Source organism: Dermacentor variabilis, chromosome 4 (genome assembly GCF_050947875.1).
Source record: "Dermacentor variabilis isolate Ectoservices chromosome 4, ASM5094787v1, whole genome shotgun sequence".
In the NCBI taxonomy this organism is placed as follows: domain Eukaryota; kingdom Metazoa; phylum Arthropoda; class Arachnida; order Ixodida; family Ixodidae; genus Dermacentor; species Dermacentor variabilis.
In genome coordinates this window covers 8,161,943-8,181,984 of record NC_134571.1, presented here as the reverse complement: position 1 = coordinate 8,181,984, position 20,042 = coordinate 8,161,943, and the positions used below count along the sequence as shown (strand labels likewise).

The 20,042-nt window shown below is 45.6% G+C and overlaps 1 protein-coding gene across 3 annotated transcripts in view; it reads right to left on the bottom strand.

Moving 5' to 3' along the window:
• Positions 1 to 7,240: 7,240 nt before the first annotated feature.
• DUBAI (Deubiquitinating apoptotic inhibitor) overlaps positions 7,241 to 20,042 on the bottom strand; it is a 113,182-nt gene continuing 100,380 nt past the window's right edge. For all 3 annotated transcript variants that reach the window (XM_075688057.1, XM_075688058.1, XM_075688059.1), the window contains 3 exons: positions 17,472 to 17,763; positions 15,864 to 16,133; positions 7,241 to 7,805 (listed from right to left, as the gene is read on the bottom strand). In XM_075688057.1, the coding sequence (XP_075544172.1) occupies positions 7,656 to 7,805; positions 15,864 to 16,133; positions 17,472 to 17,763 (712 nt within the window). In that variant the 3' untranslated portion in view covers positions 7,241 to 7,655. The remainder of the gene's footprint in view (positions 7,806 to 15,863; positions 16,134 to 17,471; positions 17,764 to 20,042) is intronic.

The window sequence follows — 20,042 nt, the reverse complement described above, 5'->3', positions numbered from 1 at the left end:
TTCGGTTTTGTTGTACCACGGCTTGCAGCGAATATCGGGCACCGAATATTTTTTTCAGGGGTGACACGCTGCGTAAAGGCAATAAATTATGCAACGCCGAATACGTGCCCGCCTTTCAAGAAATAAGCGGCGAAGTTTTAGCGCGGTGTCAATCGCAAGTGAAGCGCGTCGCGCACGATCGAAGTTGAACTTCAGGTAAGGTTTGCACGCTGCTAGATTCAGGCGCACGAACGCGAGGAAATGCTTGCTATAAATGAATTCACAGCAGCGATAAGCAGACATCATGTGCACGGAACTGCTCGAGCGCACGATGGTACGCGCCGCGACGGCAGCGGTCTTTCAGCATGCCGCGATGTACGAACTGCTCGAGCGCACAATCGTACGCGCCGCGACGGCAGCGGTCTTTCGACATGCCGCGAAACGGCGGGCCTCCTGCAATCTTTGTTGACTGCATGCCGCTAGACAAGTAGTTATGCCTGCACTGTAGTAGCGGCCATCTGTCCCTTTAGCAACTGATAAATAACTGATGCTATGCATATGAGCTCCCATTAACGTACGTGCGAATCGCGCTGCAGCGCGAGCTCGTGCGCTGCTCGCTTGATGTAGCTTTTAATGAATGCGCTCGAACATCGATGTGCTGCAATCAATACTACCTTGCTGCGCTGCCTCAACGTGCTGGCTTGAGATCAAGGATGAGCGCATTTAACTATCAACCTGCGCTGCTCGTAGTGAAGTAGTGAAGTGTCATCGACTGAGCCCGACCATTTGTGCTCATTTTCACACACCTGGTCACTTCACCACTTCGCACCGGTCGAATCGTTAATTGTCGCTGTAGCCAGGTCTCGAATCGTGAATCACCAGCCATGCCTGCTGCTGTGTCGGTCTGCTGTCGGGACTAGCTGTAGGTGCAAAAGACCGAATTTTAGAACGCAGATAATCAAGCAAGCTTCAAGACAGGCGAAGCAGTCAGCATGGCGCGAGGTTTCGCTTACCCAGCGCGACGAACTGCAGCTATATTCAGCGCGCCCGACGCTTCGCTTCGTGAGGCCTTGAAGGAAAACGGTAGAATCTGATGTTGGCCATTCAGGCCTTCTTGTTTATAGCAGCCCACGACGCAGAAGTAACGACGGTGACGCTTTTTCGAGGCTGAGCTAGGTCTCTCCTGATCGGCGTCGCCGATTCCTTCTGCTTCCAGCCAATGTTCCAGCATTACGTCTCACGGAGAGTCCGTTTTCGTTAAACTATAAGCTGCGGCGAGCTCGCAGCGTGGTCGGCGTGGTCTGTGAGAAGTGACGAGCTTTTTCGCACTCGCAACAGGGTGGAAAAAAAGCACGAATTGACGCAATACTCGGGCAAGAAACGTGCTTCCCCATAGCCAGGGCTCATTACTACCCAAGCCGGTACTACCCAGATAACGTTTCGCGCGCCGCCACCAGGCGCCGCTACTATACCTCAAGCTCCAGCGTAAGACGCCCATTAGGAAAGGCCGGCGCTTTAGGAAAACAGCCAACTCGAATCCCCTTCATTTCCTGCCACTACTATCTCCAGGGTGTCTACTGTTAGATACGGGACTTTTTCCTGAGCCTCCTTCGAGTTCACCAGACCACATCGAATCGCGCCACAGCTAATTAAGGAGCGCAGAAGCGCATCTACCCCGTTCCCGAGGCGCGGCACGTGCAAACGAGTTGGCGTCCCCCACCTCGTGCGCCGCAGGTGGAGCTATTCACTGATTGACTCTTCCCCAAAGTGTAGCGGGAGCCTGGCACGGTTCCAGGTAACGCAGGTCCCGAGCAAAGCTGCTTTGCAGCACTGAAACGTCGCCCCCTTCCGCCTATTGTGACGGCGCTTGCAAGCCAGCAAGGCAATACCGCAGAGAGAAGTAAGCCCTCGGACAATTGGAGCCCAAGGAGCGACCCTCTGCGCCGAGTGTGACACAATCGCACGGGCGCCTACCATTGGCCGAAAATGACGACACCTGAGCGGGCTCGCCGATTGGCTGAAAATGGCGTCACCTGAGCGGGCTCGCCGACTTCGAGACACCGAAGGGCTTAAAAGCCAGAGACCGGGAGCAGCAAGAAAGAGCATTCCTTCCTTCATCTCTGTCGAGCTTCTTGCCACAGGCCGCAGCGTCCGAGTTGCTGCCGGCCCGTAATGACTTTATGACTGTTAATTTCTTTGTACTCTCACTGTAAATAATGTTAATAAACCTCCAGTTTTCATCTCAAAGTCCTCCTCAACCTCGGCCAACTCCCACACCCAACGGCAAGGTCCAAAATCTGGGGGACAACAATTGGGATTGTCCTCCAAATCTTACACTACCAAGTTGACATTTCCAAATTCCCCGAGTTTTCCAGGTTTTCCCTGAGTGCCTTTGCAAAATTCCCTGAGTGACACAGAACTTTGTTTTATGGCACGACCGCCCGACAGCATGTCGCTCGATGCTGTCACTTCCTAGTAAGCATGCTAAAAAACAAAGAAAGCAACTTAATCCAGTTTGAATAGTAAGGAGTAGTGTCGATTTCATTCAAAAAGAAATAAGAAGGAAGGGATTAGCAAAATGCACATTGAATAAAATATCTATGAAAAAAATGGTAAAACCCATTGCAAATCGAGTCGAATATATTCAAATATGAATAAAAAGGAGATGCATACAAAAACAAATATTTTCGAACATCCCATTCAGTCACGAATTATGATCGACTGTCTATACGTGCGTGAAACATATATATGGTGCTTGAGACTCCACTGAAAGTAAATCAAGACGATATAATGACTCTTCGAGCATTTGATGCATGATGAGACAATAATTATAGAGTAACTAAATATTAGAATATTGTAAAGTCAGTCATGCTATATACGTTTCTTCATAAAAAGCATTAAATCCCCCGCTTGAATTACATGCAAAAGTTATTCATTGGTCTCAAGCATTTCAATAAAGAAAAAAAAAATATTCCGAGGTTGCTACTTACCGACATGCCCCGGCCATGCCAAACGTCACGTAAAACACGGTAATGCCTTCACCGGTACTCTGTAACGATACATTATCCCTCAGAAGTACAATGAAAGTAATTTAGATTATCAGAATGTTTAATTTATTCTATGCTTAATGTTTTTGTTCTATTCCTTGCTATCACTGCACTGAAATGGCAAAAATAAGTGCCGTCCACAAATGCGGACGCTGTGACTGAAGGGGGTATGAGCTGTTTCTATAACCAACTGATAGCAAGCTCATTGGTAAGAAGCCTGAACTTTGTCGCAAGTGAGATTCTCTCTCAACAGCTTAACCTCAACTGTCCTGACATTCAGCCCACGCACGACACTTCAGTGTTGCATTTCACTGCTTTAAAAGTTAATTTTGGTTTGGATAAGGGTCACCTGCATCTCGGCATCAGCCAATATTTCGCTTTTTGAGTTAGCTCAAGCTCCTTCATAGTTCCTTTCCCTATCATTCCTCCTGAGCACGAGGTCGCGGGATCGAATCCCGGCCACGGCGGCCGCATTTCGATGGGGGCGAAATGCGGAAAACACCCGTGTGCTTAGATTTAGGTGCACGTTAAAGAACCCCAGGTGGTCAAAATTTCCGGAGTCCTCCACTACGGCGTGCCTCATAATCAGAAAGTGGTTTTGGCACGTAAAACCCCAAATATTATTATTATCATTCCTCAATGCGCCAGTACTTTGTTCTCGCCCTCGTTTCGCCGCACGTTCGCCCCACAGACCATTTGAATCATCCTCTTGGTCAGTTGCACAGTCAACGTCCGATTTTTCGGACTCCCTATAGGGCCGCGAAAATGTTCGAAAAAATGAATGTATGTCTTTTACTGCCTTTAAGGGCTCAACTCACCGCAGGCACATCCGAAGAGGCCTGCCAGTACACTTATTAGGCATATCGGTGCTCGTACTGTCACACGAGATGGCGTGTAGGCGAATACATATCATACTGCGTCCCGTGGCAATTGCCCCTTCCCACGCTTGTTATGCTTCACCGCGTAACATTGCTATATTTAGGCGAAGCTGACTTTTGGGAACCGGCATTATGCTACGCACCATGCTTTCCGAGTTTCGAAGCCAATCGCGAGGACCACAAAGGCAGAGTCGGTGCCATTGCAATGAAAAACACGGCGCAGAACGGCAAGAAGCTTAATAGCGAACGTCGAAGCAGCTAGGCCTAGCGTTTGCCACGGTGGTGGCTACGGCTGCCAGCGGATCTGCGTGAGAGAGCGCCGTTTCGAAACGGCGGCGGTGGTACGAGGCTTTGCTTAAGAGGAAGCTTTAGCTCGGGCCCAACTCCGACGCGGCCTATTCAAATACATGTAAAACGCAAAAACGTTTTTATGAGATAACCCCTGGACCGATTTTGATGAAATTTGTCGCATTTGAAAGAGAAAGTTAAATTCTAGTGACTGTTGGAAGCGGAATTTCGATTTAGGGCTTGAATTTTCTTAAAACGATTTTCAAATATTTGACCGTTTGAAAAGAATAGAAGCACGAAGTTTATAAATTTATAGCTCTGCATCAAGAACCGATATCGCGGTTCTGTAAACGGCATCCATTAGATCATTCAAAGCGGACAAATTCAATATGTCATTTTACATCTTACGTGAATTTGTTACGTTGGTTACAACGGTTTTGCAAAAGTTGTATTTCTCTATGATTAATTTTTTTTATATTCATGTGTAACATAACAATTTTGTCCGCTTTAGATGTACTATTAGATGCAATTCACAGAATTGTATTATCATTTTTAGTGGTTAAGTTACAGAGTTGTAAACTTGATAGTTTCGTTTTTTGAAAATTTTCGATTTTTGCCAATTTTTAATAAAAAATTGACGATCTAACTCAAAAATTCGAAACCAACAGTCACTAGATTTTAAGTTTGTCTTTTAAATGCAACAAATCTCGTCAAATTTGGTGCAGTGGTTGCCGAGAAAAACGAATTCTCCTTTTACATGTATTTAGATAGGAGCACTTGAGCTAAAGCTTCCTCTTAAGAGGAAGCTTTAGCTAGGGCCCCCAACCCCGACGCGGCCTATTCAAATACATGCAAGAACGCAAAAACGTTTTTCCGAAATAACCCTTAATGAAGTTTGTTGCATTTGAGAAAGTTAAATTCTAGTGACTGTTGGTCGCGGAATTTCTATTTAGGTCCTGAATTTTGTTAAAAAGATTTTCAAAAATCCGAAAGTTTGAAAAGAAATAGAAGAACGAAGTTTACAAAGTCATTGCTCTGCATAAAAAACAGATATCTCGGTTCTGTAAACGGGATCCATTAGATCATTAAAGCGGACAAATTCAATATGTCATTTTACATCTTACGTGAATTTGTTACGTTGTTTACAAGGGTTCTGCAAAAGCTATACTTCCATACTACTAAATTTTTTGAGATTGATGTGTAACATATCAATTTTGTCCGCTTTAGATGTGCTATTAGACGCAATTAATTCACGGAAATGGATTATCAATTTTCGTTGCCGAGTTACAGAGCTGTAAACTTGATAGTTTCGTTATTTGAAAATTTTCGATTTTTGTCAATTTTTAATAAAAAATTGGCGACCTAAGTCACAAATTTGAAACCAGCAACAGTCACTAGATTTTAAGTTTTTCTTTTAAATGCAACAAACCTCGTCAAATTTGGTGCGGTGGTTGCCGAGAAAAACGAATTCTCCTTTTACGTGTATTTAGATATAGGAGCACCCGAGCTAAAGCTGTATAGGCGTTCTGTGCTAAAGCTTCCTCTTCATGCCGTTTCGGACCTGCGGTCACGGCAAAAAGTACGGCAAATCGGACGGCGAAGGATTCTTGCCTCCAAAATTTCAGACGTTCTTATACACCGACTCTATGGGGTACGTGGTGGTGCCGCGAAGCCGTGCGAATGATCGGGCGTCCGGAAAGTCGGTTGTTGACTGTATGTACACTGGCAACTCCTCTATCAGACGAGATGGCGACAAAGACGATGCGTTAATTACGATTCCTCTCTGTCACTGCAGCAAGCATTACCGCGACTTTCGTTCCCTTCAATAAAACTGCAGCTAATTTTCCTTGACAGAAGCATAAATTCCCTGAGTTTTCTCCGAGCATTTCCAGACTATTCAAAATCCCCGAGAATTCCCGGTTTTCCCGGTTGGTAGACACCCTGTATCTCTCAAGAAACAATCTTCAAGAAGGCTGTCATGGATCGTCTCCACTTCTCTTTGTAATGCCTCCGGGCCTCGTGTGTATGGAAGATAAATAAAAATTAAAGACAAACTTTCATTTGTGCTTAACTCTTGCATAATGCAACTCTGTCCAAGCAATTATTGATATGCTGTACATGTCAGCAAGAGCACCTTTAAAGCAAAAATGAAAAATTATGCAGCACATTTGACCAATATTAGGATGTAAAATTGGGATTTGACCCTTTTCCATTTGAAACACCCCATTTGTTGCAGTTTTGGCCCAAAAATTTTGTTGAAAAAAAGAGTCAAAAACAGTTCGATGTCATTTCAGTAGAAAATCCACTAGAACATTGGCAATTAGAGGAACTGCCACGCTTCACGAACGCTCGGATTATTTGGAGAGAGCAGGTTCGTATGCTGCTTGAAAGCATAGGGAGCTTCTTTGTAATCTCTAGCAGGATCTTTTTCTTAAGCAGCATTGAAGGCTGTAACAAAATAAGGAACACAACTTGCAATGAGACTGGCATATTGCCTTGATCACAATATTGTGTGGAAAGCACTCTCATTAGGGCGAGTGGATTTGGCTTCTTTTGATCCGTACACCAGCAGGATCTGGCTCATTTTTGATCCAAAAGCCAATCTTTGCACAATTCCGCTTGCCTTATTTAGCTTATTTTACTCTGATACTTATTTTAGAGGAGTGTTGCCTAGCTTCTCTTGTCGTTACAGCTCTATCTCATATAGTTTCAGTTTGTAGATTTGGCTCAATTCAAAAAAAAAAAGAACCTCAAGTCCACTTGAGGACTACACAATGTGAAATTACTGCTGGCAGAAGCTGTGTCATCCGTTCTGTCACAGCCGCGTGCACTGAATTAGCCAATCACTGCACATTGTATATGATATTCCCGAATATGACTGATCGAGGATACAGCCCCTAGCACAGACATGAGCATGTGCTGCTGAGTTGCTGCTTCTCTGATACGTTCTGAGAAATTTAACGTGTAAAATGGCTGCACCTCATGAGACAAATGACAGCTCCTCATGAAAATCAACATTTATGCGAGAATCAACAAATGGCACAGTGGTTTAACATGATGTTGCTTTATTCACACTTGTAGGATGGCAATGTATCTTACAGGTAAAAAGCAATTTCCTTTCACACTTAAAAAGGTTCACTAGGGTATAAAAGCTTAACATCTATTCTACACAATCAGCAGCAGAATGCCGCACATTCATAATAGTAGTTTACAGGAACTGATGCAACATTTTAACTGTATTACCCTTAACAAATAATTTAATTGATTATCACAAACAAGGGGCCTACAGTGATTGCCCGCTTGAACACTAGCTGATGAGAAATTGCATGAACAACAACAGGAGCCAGGAGATCGTGTGAATGACGTGCCATGCTGTAATTTGATTCACTATTTTTCATGTCACTCAGTGACTTGTGCCAGCGCTGTTCTTTGGCTGCTCACAGTGCACTGGCAGGCTGGACTGCTAGAAAACCATGTGTGGCATGTCGCCGAGGCCACCCCCCATGCCTCCACCACATCCACCTGTGGATGGTGAAGGCCCACCATCAAAGGAGTCGCTGCCATTGTGTGTCTTGAATGACCAGCGGGCACGCTTGCTCTTTGCTTCTTGCTCCTGCATTCAGACAAAGGGCAGCTCCACATAAAGTTTTGATGCTACTTCAAAACTGCAATCATTCAGCCACCATGGGAAGCATCGGTGGATTTGTCGAGAGAGCAAATTGCACATTCTTTTATAGTTCAACTGTGTCCATGTTAGCCTTGCAATGTTCCTTCCAAGCAGTTATTTCACTCAGAACTAATCACCTTATTACATAATATGAAGTGCATATATAAATCACAATGACTTTGAGTATCTGACAGAATAGCTTTGCGGAAACCCGCAAGGTTGAGAGAAGCAATTAATAAAGGAAACCCATACGGGTTCCTAGCAATTGCTACGAACGGGTGGATGTCTGATTTTCCCTTTATTAATTACTGCTTTCCACCTTGCAGGTTTTCGCAGAACTCTTCTGTCAAACTCTTGCCTTTGCTTTGAGTTGTTGACAAATTCAACTTCGCCCTACCACCTGCTAGCTGCCTGGTTAGCTAAGATGGTCCAGAAAGCCCGGAAAGGCGATGGTCCCGGGTTCGAGTCCTAGACCAGGACGAATCTTTCTTTAACTTCGAGGCTTTTCTTTCGAGGAACCTGTATGGGTTTCCTTTTTAGCAATTGCTACGAACGGGTGGATGTCTGATTTTCCCTTTATTAATTTTGAGTATCAGTGCCGCTAAATCTAGATGATTTTCAGTAATAGCACTCACTAAGCATACTAACAAATTGTTACATTCTGTATGTGTCATGAGCCAAGAAAGAACGAGAGAAGATGAAAAAGCAGAAGATATGAAGAGGACAAGAAAGCACGAGGAGGCTGTGGAAGAAACAAAGGAAAAATAAAAGTGAGAAGGTAAGAAAGTGTCCAAATATAAAGAATGGAATATCTGAAAGAAGAAAAAGTGCAAAAATGCATCCGGAGCTACATGGACAACGGGCCAAGACACATAGAAAAAGAGAGCAGCCCAGCTACACTCTGGGACGATGGGCGGCAGAAGGAGCTGGAGGCCGAATGGAGCAGAGGGTTTGTGGAGACGGCAACAACCTAGTGGCAGCTGCACTGCAGCTACCGCGGCTGCGACCCGTGAGCTCAGCGGGCGCCCCACAAGAGGCCGGAGCTACAGGCTGACGGCACTGTCTGCAAGACTCCCTGCAGCTACGATCCGCAGGCCAGCGGAGTTGACTGGGCGATCCAGGCGCTTCACTCATACCCCGCCCTGATCGCCTGACCAGGTCAAACGTGGGCTGAACGTCGGACGCAGCAACGTCGTATCCACAACACATCGGCGGGCCTATCAATGTGTCGTTGAAAGCAGCAATGACGAGGTGACGTAGCCACGTTGGTGGACTTAACAAAAGTATTTGGAACTTTCTAGCCCATCATAAGGACTTTAGAGAAGACAATTAATCCGCTCTGTATATAGGTTGTTGTTTTGCATGTTTTGCTATTTGATTTGCAGTGCGCGTTCCTTGTAGATTTATATATTTTCCTTTTATGTTCATTGCCCATAAAGGCTTTTCATGGCTCAAAGGTTCCTGGCGTCGTGTTTAACACCATGAGACGGTGACAGTATGATTACTACAGTAATAATTTGAAAACCATTGAAGAGCAAGAAACTGGAGGCTAAATCAGAGTAATTATTCTGATACAATGCATTTTTCAATAAAATTTGAACTTCAAGAAGGTCGTACAGCCGAACTTCTATGCAACAAACAGTGATATAATGAATTATCGAATATAAAGAACTAAATCCAAAATTTGGTTGATAATGCTCTAACCATTCTGCTGCTATGTTAAAATCCAAAATGTGGGATCCGACACAGTATTACTATATAGCAAAGCAAATTTTTGTTTGCACATGCCTCAAAATATCTACTAGTCTGGTAGCAAATATGTCAAATACAGTCACCGACCACTTTTCCAGGTACCTGAATTTTAGGACCTGCGCAATTATTTGGACTTCCTTATGCCACAGCACCATCACCTGAAACTAGCAGCAATGAATAATGACAATAACAAAAACTTTGGATACTGCACAGCATTATGGGCATGAACCATGTGCACGATGCTGGAAGCATGGTGGGCATTAACAAAGCTACAGCCATGCCGTCTAAACAAAAAACTGCAACTTTGACTGCAAACTCCCAATGAAGCAGAACTGGCTAGGCCTAGTGGCAGTGCAGCTGGCAGAGTGGTTGGTGTGAAGCCGTCATGGGAAGCTCACCGTCAATATATTTGCACTCGTAGACTTTATCAGCAATCAAGTGGGAGATCAGATGCACGTGGTAGGCTGATGGCCACAGTAGCAGAGTACACATCCACATGCAGTCCTCTCTTGTGTTTAAAAAGTTTGGCGACGACGACAATTTAGCTTGGTTGGACTGCAGCTGGCAAGGCAATGTGCCGATTGCTCGCAATATAACTCCGATCAAATGATTGTGTCCTTGCGGCAGTGCAGAGTGCATGTATGTAATTAACTGTTGTTCATGTGTCTCGTATCAGCGTGACAATGGGCTATCAAAATCTGCAGGAGAACCTTTGCTGGCCTGTCGGAGGCACCTCTCCTGCATTTATATAGCACAAACTTGATCGCGATTTTTTTCGCCACAGATTTGGAGGGCACTTTATCTTTTCCTTTAAGAGTGGAATGTGATATAGCATGCAGATGTGACATGCGGTGGTTTTGTCAAATTCAAACTGCAAAGTAAATACAGTAAAACCTCGTTAATTCGAAGCCATCGGGACCACAAAAAATATTCAAATTAAGCAGGTTTTCGAATTAACCAAACGCACAAAAAATGCAATGCACGCAAAAAATTTTGCTGCAAGAATGCACTACCTTTATTCGGCAGTCTTTGGATTACTTAATGTAATCAGAGATGCTGGTTTGCCACATCCTGTAGTTCGAGGCTCCAAGGGTCATGTTTTTTAGTTAGCCAACTATGTACAGCACTTGAGAATTTCCATCGTGGCACTCATCAAAACTGCGGATAATGTTCAGCGATACGATAACTTCCCCGAGAGTGGGTGCTCGGGAGGGCTCGTTAGCGTCGTCGTTGTCACTCTAATCGCACATGGTCGCATCAGCGGCAGCTTCACTCTCCAAGTCTCAGTAGCACCTTTGTGGATCATTTTCAAAGTTCAGATACTCAGCGAAGTCGACTGCACCAGATTCGCTGTCCTCTGCGCAGAGTGCATTTATGCAGTTGTAATACTAGGCTCCTTCTTCATCAAGTGCACATGAATAGTCAGCATCAGCATCGACGGTGCTTTCCTTCGAGAAGTCAGCATGTTCAAAACACCGCATGATCAAAGCGGGTTCCGCTTGCTTACATGCATACACAATAAGACATATGGCCCCGAGGAGGTCGATGGAGTACCCCTTGCCGTTGTTGTAGCAAAGGAGCATGCGCTTGAGCAGGTGGTGGCGGTAAATCTTCCTCGTGTGGTGAATGATGCCTCGTGTGGTGAATGATCCATTGGCTGCAAAATCGACGTGGTGTTCGGAGGAAGAAATACCATCCTGATAGCTATCTGGTGTGGGATGTCACTATGCGCCAGGCAATTATCAACAACGAAGAGTACATTCCCGCCTGTGGCCACGAACATGCGGTCAAACTTGTGGGGATGCGCGACTCACGCACGTCCCCAGATATCTTGCTTTCCCCCATCTCCTGCAATCCCGCTTCGCCGCGTGGCCTGCGTGACGCCCGCGGCGGTCGATGTGGTTGAAGCGCAGCGCGAGAGATGGCGCGAGTGTTGCGCTGTTACCGGCGGGGTTACTTGGGTGCGGGAGCGGAAGGCGCTCTCTCTTTGGGACGGGACAGCAAGCGGGACGGACGTGCCGTGCCACGCGTGCGCTGACCCATGCTTCTGCGAGACCGTCTCGCGTGGCCGCCTTGGAATGCGCCACCGTTCGCGTGACAGTATGCGCGAACGACCAGGCGTTGGGATCCGGCATGGGGCAAACATATTCACTCGCTATGTGGTCGCGGTGAGTCGGACTTCTAGATTTGTCGCGCGCCCATCGGCATGTTTTGTGGATAGCAACTCGGCTAGCAGGCATTGATCTATGAAAGGTGCAATAAATGCCCTTGTGATTGTTTGCACTACTGTGTTGTCGTTCCTTTGTCCCAAGAGCACGGATGTGAGAGATCCCACAAACTGCCGAGCGTAATATTCAAATATTGCACCTGTGACCCAGGCTTTCTTGTTGTGCCTGTAAATAAGCTCATTCCTTGGCGGCAGTCATGCATCTTTAAAGCAGCGAGGCTTCCCACTCTTTCAAACTATGAGTAGCAGCAGCTTGTGTTCATCGCACATGTTCGTGTCGAGCAGAATGGTAATTCTTTTCTTGCCCTGCTTTCGACCCTTGACCACGGTGTCCTTCGCTGTGAACGTTTTTGTGGGCAGCATCTTGTAAAAGAAGGGCTGCCTCGTCAACATTGTACACATCGTCTGCACCGTACTCGCTAAGCAATGGAGCCAACATGTGTTTCTTCCAGTCGTCGATGACGCTCTCGTTTGCGCTGCCACTCTCGTTGCAGATGGCTACGAAGGTCAAATTATTGCGCTCTTTAAAACGGCTGAACTGTCCATTGCTACACTTGAACTCTTCATGCCCAAATTGTAGAGCCAAGTCGTTGGCCTTCTCCCACAGTATCGTTCCCTTGACGTGAAGGTGGGCTGCGTTTGCTTTCTGCAGCCGGCGAAGTAAAGCTGATTCCACATCTCAGTACGTGGGAGCCTCTACTCGCAACCGCTTCAAAGAATATGTCTTGCTGTAGGTCTCCAGTACCTTTGACTTGTTCTTCAATATTGTGGACAATGTCGAGAGAGGCACGCTGTGCCTTTCAGCCAACTCGGTCTTGGAACACGTGTTCTTACCTGCTTCTTAGATCAAGCAGAACTTCTGCTGCAGCGTTAAAGTCTTATACTTTGGCATCTTCGCTCACGGGCACTTCTGCACAGTGCAGAAAAAAAAAAGAACACCATGCTAGCTGCAACACCCCTAACCACCGCACACAAAGAAGCGGCGCAGACCGGCGTTGTGCGCACACACGTTGCCACAGGCGCAGAGACAGAATGGGCGAACTGCAGAAAGTGGCAGCGGCACGGAACATGTGCTGATGCTGCGACCACTGCGACTGCGAGGAGTGTGCGAAGTGGGGGACGAGAGCACGTGACAGAAACCAGTATGCCCGCTGCAGTGCAGTGAAGCACGTCTTCTCCTCTGCAGGTGTGCATTTTAGCAGTGCGCGGTGCAGACCGTGGACTGATTTTTGTGGCAGCAGTACTACAGATCTGGCGCTTCGTCTATAAATAATTGCGATTGCTATGTGGTGTTGCCTCGCAACTCCGAATGGCCATCGTTTTGTCGCGGTTGCGGTGAAATGGTGATTGGGAATTGCTGCATAGCACCCAAAATCTTCGAATTAACCGGGTTGGCCTAGGCCGCCGGTTCGAATTATCCGGTAAAATTTACATTGGAAAATACGAGACCGCAGAAAGCCTCCGAATTATCTGGGATTTCGAATTAACCGAGTTCAAATTAACGAGGTTTTGCTGTATCCACCCAAGTGAAGGTTGGATTGGATTTGCTTTGGCAGATCCAAGAATCATAAAATGCTGTTCGCAGAAAACCTTTGTCTACAGCATGACAAATTTGGGGGTGCAGCATCTTCAGTTCGGCATTGTATGCCCAGAGCCACGCAGTGAAACGTTGAGTGTCATCTATGCTTTCTTGTGGAATGCGCATTGAACCGGGAGGCTTTTTGTGTTTTAAAAGGAGAGTGGTGATCTTGTCTTGCTGATAACGGATGGCCGCAGTTTGCATGAGCCATCCATATGTGCAGCGAGCGAAACTGAGAGCACCCTGCTAATTTTTCCTTCCTCGCATGTACTGCCTATTGGATTCGATCTCGTTTGACAGCATCTGTCACAACAATACCATTTTAAATTTGTCGGCAATAAATATTTCCAGCAAGGCAAGAAGCGATTGCGTCTCCTTTAGGAGAAGAACACTTGCAAGGGCCTGTAGCAGTGCAGCATTTGATATATCAAATGTGGCCAGACAGTGAATGAGATTTCAATGTATGCATAGTATCGTACATCGCTATACTTTTGCATACAATGTTCAAGGGGATTCTACAACTGAGCGATATGGACAATAATTCGATATATCCAGGCTCGATATATCTTGCGTAAACTGTATCACCAAGTAGTTACAAGTGAATCTTTTTGTGGACGTGTCCGTGCCTGCACATCATTGTACACTCTCATTGGCTGCAATGTCACAAACCATTTGTTAAAACAGCCTGGAATGCAACTTCTCTTCTGATGAGTACCTGTACCGGCAACAACTTTCCGTGGCAGTGCAGCCAAAGCTACGGAGCCGCAGCACCCATTTTTTTACTGGGCATTTGCACGTAGTTGGCGAATGTAAAGAACTGAAGCAATGTAGCGTAAAACAAAACGTAACAATTATTATTTACATTTTTTTGTTCAAGATTTATTTTATAACAAATAAAAAACTTGCTTGGGAAAAGGATTTCCCTTTCTCGCTATTCCTTGTCTTTCATTTTTTTTTTTTTTTTTGCTTTCAGAAGCGCATGCCTCGTTTTCTTGGTCCTCTATACAAAGATGGCATCGCTGGGTTGCAACAAGTGTAAGTAAGTTGATCTGAACTCATCAGCAGCAAACCAAGACAGTGCTGCATTGATGAGTGCCTAATTGGCTGCATATGATTACGAAGAAAGGAGTTGTGTTGTGTGAAACTGACATCACCAGCGCAAGTGCATTGCTGGTGCGATGCGGAGGCAATGGCTACTTCAACACCGGTGATCTGTCTATGAACGGTAAGTCCACTAGGTGTGGAAGCACAAATGTGCAATTTGAAGCAGTGCGTAAGGAAACATACATTTATATTGTTCCATGGCATACAAGGTCGGTATTCTAAGTTGTTCACTGCTGTAGGTATAATTACTTTCAGATGAATTTGCATGTAGCAATATAGCATGGGAGGTGTCAGCATCTATGGGTGAAAGCGCACCTGGCACTTCACGATGACAAACGTTCAACTTGGGGAATACAGCCACCCTCACAAAGATGCTGCTGCCTGTAGACGCCAACGTGTTTCCTGCCCACTGTGTGAAATCTCATGAAAGTTATTGGATCTTCCGAAATGAACAATCGAAAGCACCGATGCTGTATGTCATAGAATTCCTGAAATGGATTGTTTCCCTTAAGAAGGATTTCTGATAGCCCAGTTCCTGGATGGTTTGTGGTTTTTCACAAAATAAATGCTTGCTTCAATAAAAGTGCTTGCTACACTCCTTCCGAATACCAAATATTGCTTTTCTTGCCATATAATATTATTGCAATTGATTAGAGCTCGGCTTAGCCTAAAACAAGCTGCAATTTCAACGTAATGTGTTTCGGGAAAGGGATCAGCTATTCATTCCTTCAGTGTGGCAGTCATAAATTATATCAATATTTGTATTTGCTTTTGCAACACGATCCATGTTTGATTTACCTTGGCACTATTTCACGGATCGTAATGATATACCAAGCGAGCTCACATGAAAACACTTGAATAAAAATAAGCTCACACGCTGAACATGCTGGTAAAACTGAAACCGAAACTGCCAGCAAAATGTCAGCACTACTTCGTCTAGTAACACGAGAGCTGAAGGTCCACACGTGAGAGCACATGCATGTAGCTTTGGCTGTGCTGCCACAGAAAGTTGTCGTCAGGTATATTAACCAAGCAGCTCAGCAATCAGTTCTGTTTTTTTTTGCTAAAGATGTTGTCACAGCAGTGATGCCATACTGCAGACGCAACAGCACTGCAATCACGGCTGTTTGCACTGTACAGTACACTAATTTTCGCACCCTACCTGTGCATACAGATATAAAAAATATATGCAATGTGACAACCTTCTGGAGGCTTAAAGGAATTGTCAAATGAAGAAGGACAGCTCTTTAATGCTGGCAGGCTGCATAGTTTTCCAACCGAACAATATGTGAAGCGAGAGGTCACATCAAGTGTCAGAGATTCATGTCAGAGAGTGCTGTACCTCAAAGTACTTGACATTGTCCAAGTCAACCATGTCCCGAAGGCTTGGATGGAGCAGGTCCCCAGGTGCAGCCTCCTGGTAGGCAAGGTCACTGTCCATTTGTCGGTAGAAGAGCACATAGGCAGTGTCCCGTGGAAACCGGCTTGTCAGACCTTGCAGGCTGGCATAAGATGCTGCAGACACACGGCTATCGTTGAATAAGTACCACCGCTTGCACAAGGGATCAGGAGTCCCCGAGCGGTAGGCTGACTTGCGTGGTGACAGTGACTCCTGGGTATCATGTGCAAAAGACGAGATTTATGTCAATTCCACATTAAGTGATGTGATTCTACATCGAAAAGCAAACACTTCGTACCACAGACAGCAAGGTGAAAGCCTTTCAATTAGGACACCAAGAGTTCTATTAACATGCACAAGAATTTGAGTAAAAGGTCGCTGTTGCATTCCTCCTTGCCACACTCAGAAGAAGAGCCCATGCCTTTCAGCTCTGAAGCCATGGCTACTGGGCCACCACTTGTGCACACATCTCTGCCCATAGAGTTTCTCACTACATTACCTAGAGGGAAATCTGGCGCTGCTGCACTGTGGTATGCATGGGAATGCCGATATATTGTGACTTTGGATTGGCATCATTCTCGGACAGACAGGACACCTTGAAGACGCGCTTGGCAAGCACCGTTCCGTCTGTCGCAATGATTCATTTTCTGCTAAAATAGCACGTGAAAGGCTGTTTTGGTTTTATTATTACGCAAAAACATGTTTTGTTTAACTATGAGAACATGTTATTGCGTGTACAATTACATGTTACGTAAAAAGTATCAGCGGGCCACTAAAGTTGGAGGACAGACGACAAGGTTTGCGATCACTTTGAAACAGTTTGTTGTCTGTTCTTGCTTTTGTTCGCTTGGTCATGCATTGTAGGTGAGTAAAGATGTAATATGCGTGAATGGAAACATTTTATGAAGATTTTACTTTGAGAACGCGTTATTTGTGTAGCCATATCCATGCTTTAGACGAAGCCTCGTACAACACCAGCCAACACGAGCCTTGCAGACACATATACCGTCATTCCCATGATGGCACGGTGCCCCCTTAAAAAACTACCATAGACAGTGGCGCCAGATTTCCCTCTAGGTGTTATAGTGGGAAACTCTTTATGCCTCTGCCAGGGACCACCGCCCACAACATGGTAACCATGACATGCACCATTCCTCCCTTGATGCGTGCAGATGTTAAGAACCGACTCTAAGCTGAAAGAGCTGTTTTCACAGGCCCATGCTTGCAATTGCAAGGACACCGCATGTGTCTGCCAATGCCCCACTGATCTGCCTCATTTTATCCCTCTCTGAAAATGTGCCTGATGACTGGCAATAACATTGCTGTCTTGGCAGTGTAACTGCCCCTATTACTCACTACTTCTAAATTTTATTCCTGCAAGAAATTTTGGTCTGTGACTATGCGCAAGCCAGAAAATTGATCACTACTTGTTGCCGGGATAGTTAGTTCATTCTTTTAGCAATGTTTTAGGATGTGAAGTGAAAGGTAAAAAAGAATAACAGGCACAGCAAACAGTGAAATGCAACTAATGGTTCAGTGAGCACTGCTGACCTGGCTGGAATATCGAGCATATGTGTAATAGTGGCCACGGTCAGCTGAAGTGCCCGAGTGGACCACCACAGCATAGAGAATGTAGGTGGCTTGCTGGTCACTGCCAAGGCCGCAATTGGAGGGCAGCACCAGAGTCTGGGGGAATGCCACCTCCCGGAGGATTTTGGCTCGGGTTCCCGTGGCGCCATCGTACGAGAAGCGCATCAGGGTCAGCACGAGGTGCCTCGGAGGCTCTGCCAGAGCTACAGTGCGGCGTGCATCCCTCAGTGTGCCACACACGCTGCAGTGGTATCTGCACAACAAGAGGGTGTGAAATGATAAAAAAAACAGGTTAGCAAGGCTCTCGAGGTAGCATGCAAAGTTCACTGTGCAGAAATAAAAATGAAAACTGCACAATGAGCTAGAGCTAGTGAGGTGTGAAATGAGGACTGAATGAAATCCAGCACAGGCAAAAGGTGGCAGCAGTACCATACATGGCAAATCATTCTAATCCCACAAGGTGGAGGAAGTGTCACAAAAGGGAAAATTGTGCTGCATTTTGGTAGATCAACATTTTATAGGGGTGTGCGAATACTGAATACGTAGTAGTACATTATGAATTGAATATCGAATTGAATTAAGAAAGAAAAGCTGGATATCGAATCAAATATCAAATATCAGGACATTCTTCACAAAATTTTATGCTGACAACTTTTGAGCAGTATAATACAAGTTTGGCATTACAATTTTGCAGTAACCAAGTGTATTTTAATTTGATGTGGGTATAAATTTTCAGCAGCAACACGATTACACCACTGCCAAAAATTTACACCAGCAGCAAAGTAGAATACACTTGGTTACTGCAATGCTAGCTGTTTTTGCCTGTTTGAGTTCTGCGCCACCAGGTGGGTGCACCATGCAGGCCACTCATGTTTACGCCTCTGTTCCTCTGCCCCAATGCCCAGTCCATCTGCGTTTACCCAAATATTCGACAAGCTAAAACTCTCTAATATGATGTTCATCCAGGTGGCTCATAAGTGATTAACGGCTGTTGAAGTGATGTGAAGTTAATTGTCGTGTATTCAACACGATCTGCGTGTCTATCGGCGGCTAATCAGCTTGATATTCACACATGTTTGCCCACTTTATGAAATATGCGCTGTCTTTGCTGCCATTCCTTCTGCCCAGCGTCGCATTATCATGTAGATTGGTCCTGTCGACCCGGACGAACTTTGTACCGGCAGAGGCAGCCTCGGCTGACGTGGTGTTTTGTGTGTGTGATCCTTGCATCAGGTCAACGTTGGGGAGCGTTCAGAGTGACGAAGTCCACGTCAACTGAAGCGGCCCGTTCGCGGCACCCTTCGCACTCCTTATGCACCTAAAATGATGTGAAGCGCTCGTTTGGGCAGCATCGCAGATGAGGGTTGTGGCAATATGCGGATCTCTACACTGAATATATTGAATATTCGAAAAATTGAATAGATATTCAATTAGCAAACTGGATTATTCGAGCGGTCACTACTCGATTCGATTCAGTGATATTCGAGCATTTGCACACCCCTACAATTTTCCCTTTCAGTACCATGCATGCAACAAAGCACCAACATCCCTATTGGGAAACAGGGTCAATGCCAAGTTGTGTCTCCTGTACTGGGCACACTCAGCAAACATTGCATGAACTGCATGCATTTAAGACCCTGTGGAAAAGTGTAGCTGTGTAAGTGACATCCCAGAATGTCAGCAAGTTTCAGGACAGCCATCTTTCAGTCCTTTAGTGTAGGTACACCCTGTTCGCACCTACCCAGGAGAAAACGGTAAGAGAAGTAGCCAAAGCAGACCTTATGAGCACGGTGTTGCTCTGCTAACTTGTCAGATAGAGTTGTTGTCGCAGTATGAACAGGAGTGCTAGGCTTAAAAGAAAGAAGAACCCAGGCCAGTCTTGGGTTCTTGCATTCACATTGACCTAAGACTCAACAATCACAAACTAGCATAGGTTCCCAAGCCATCTTGGTTCGCCCTCATGGGCGACAAGAAATTGCGAGATAGCCAAGAGAGACATATGAGCTGCAACCATTCATATTTTGTATCGCTCAGTCAAGTTGGTTGCAGAGCAAACTTGCCATGTTTCGGGTGATGCCTGGCCATCATCTGGGCCCTTACTAAGTTCCAGCCTTATATGTATGGCTGTGCATTTGATGTAGTTGCAGACAACCATGCACCATGTTGGCTGTCATCCTTGAAAGAACCCCAAGACGGTCTCTTGCTTGACGGGTACTTTGCCTCCATGACTACGATGTCCATGTGTTGTACCGCAGCGGACGCCAGCATTCTGATGCTAATGCCTTCTCGTGCTCTTCCGTGCCTGACAACAATGCCTGCTGCTCCCTATGCCAGTTTGCCATTTCTTCGCTCGACCTTACCACTATCGCTTATGAGCAGCGCAAGAACCATTGGATTGCCTCCCTTATCGACTTTCTTTCTGGTTCATCAGCCCCACCAACCACTCGCATGCTGCGCCATCAAGCTCACCATTTCACCATTCGCGACAACCTGCTTCACCGACGCAACTATAACCCCGACAGGCGCCATTGG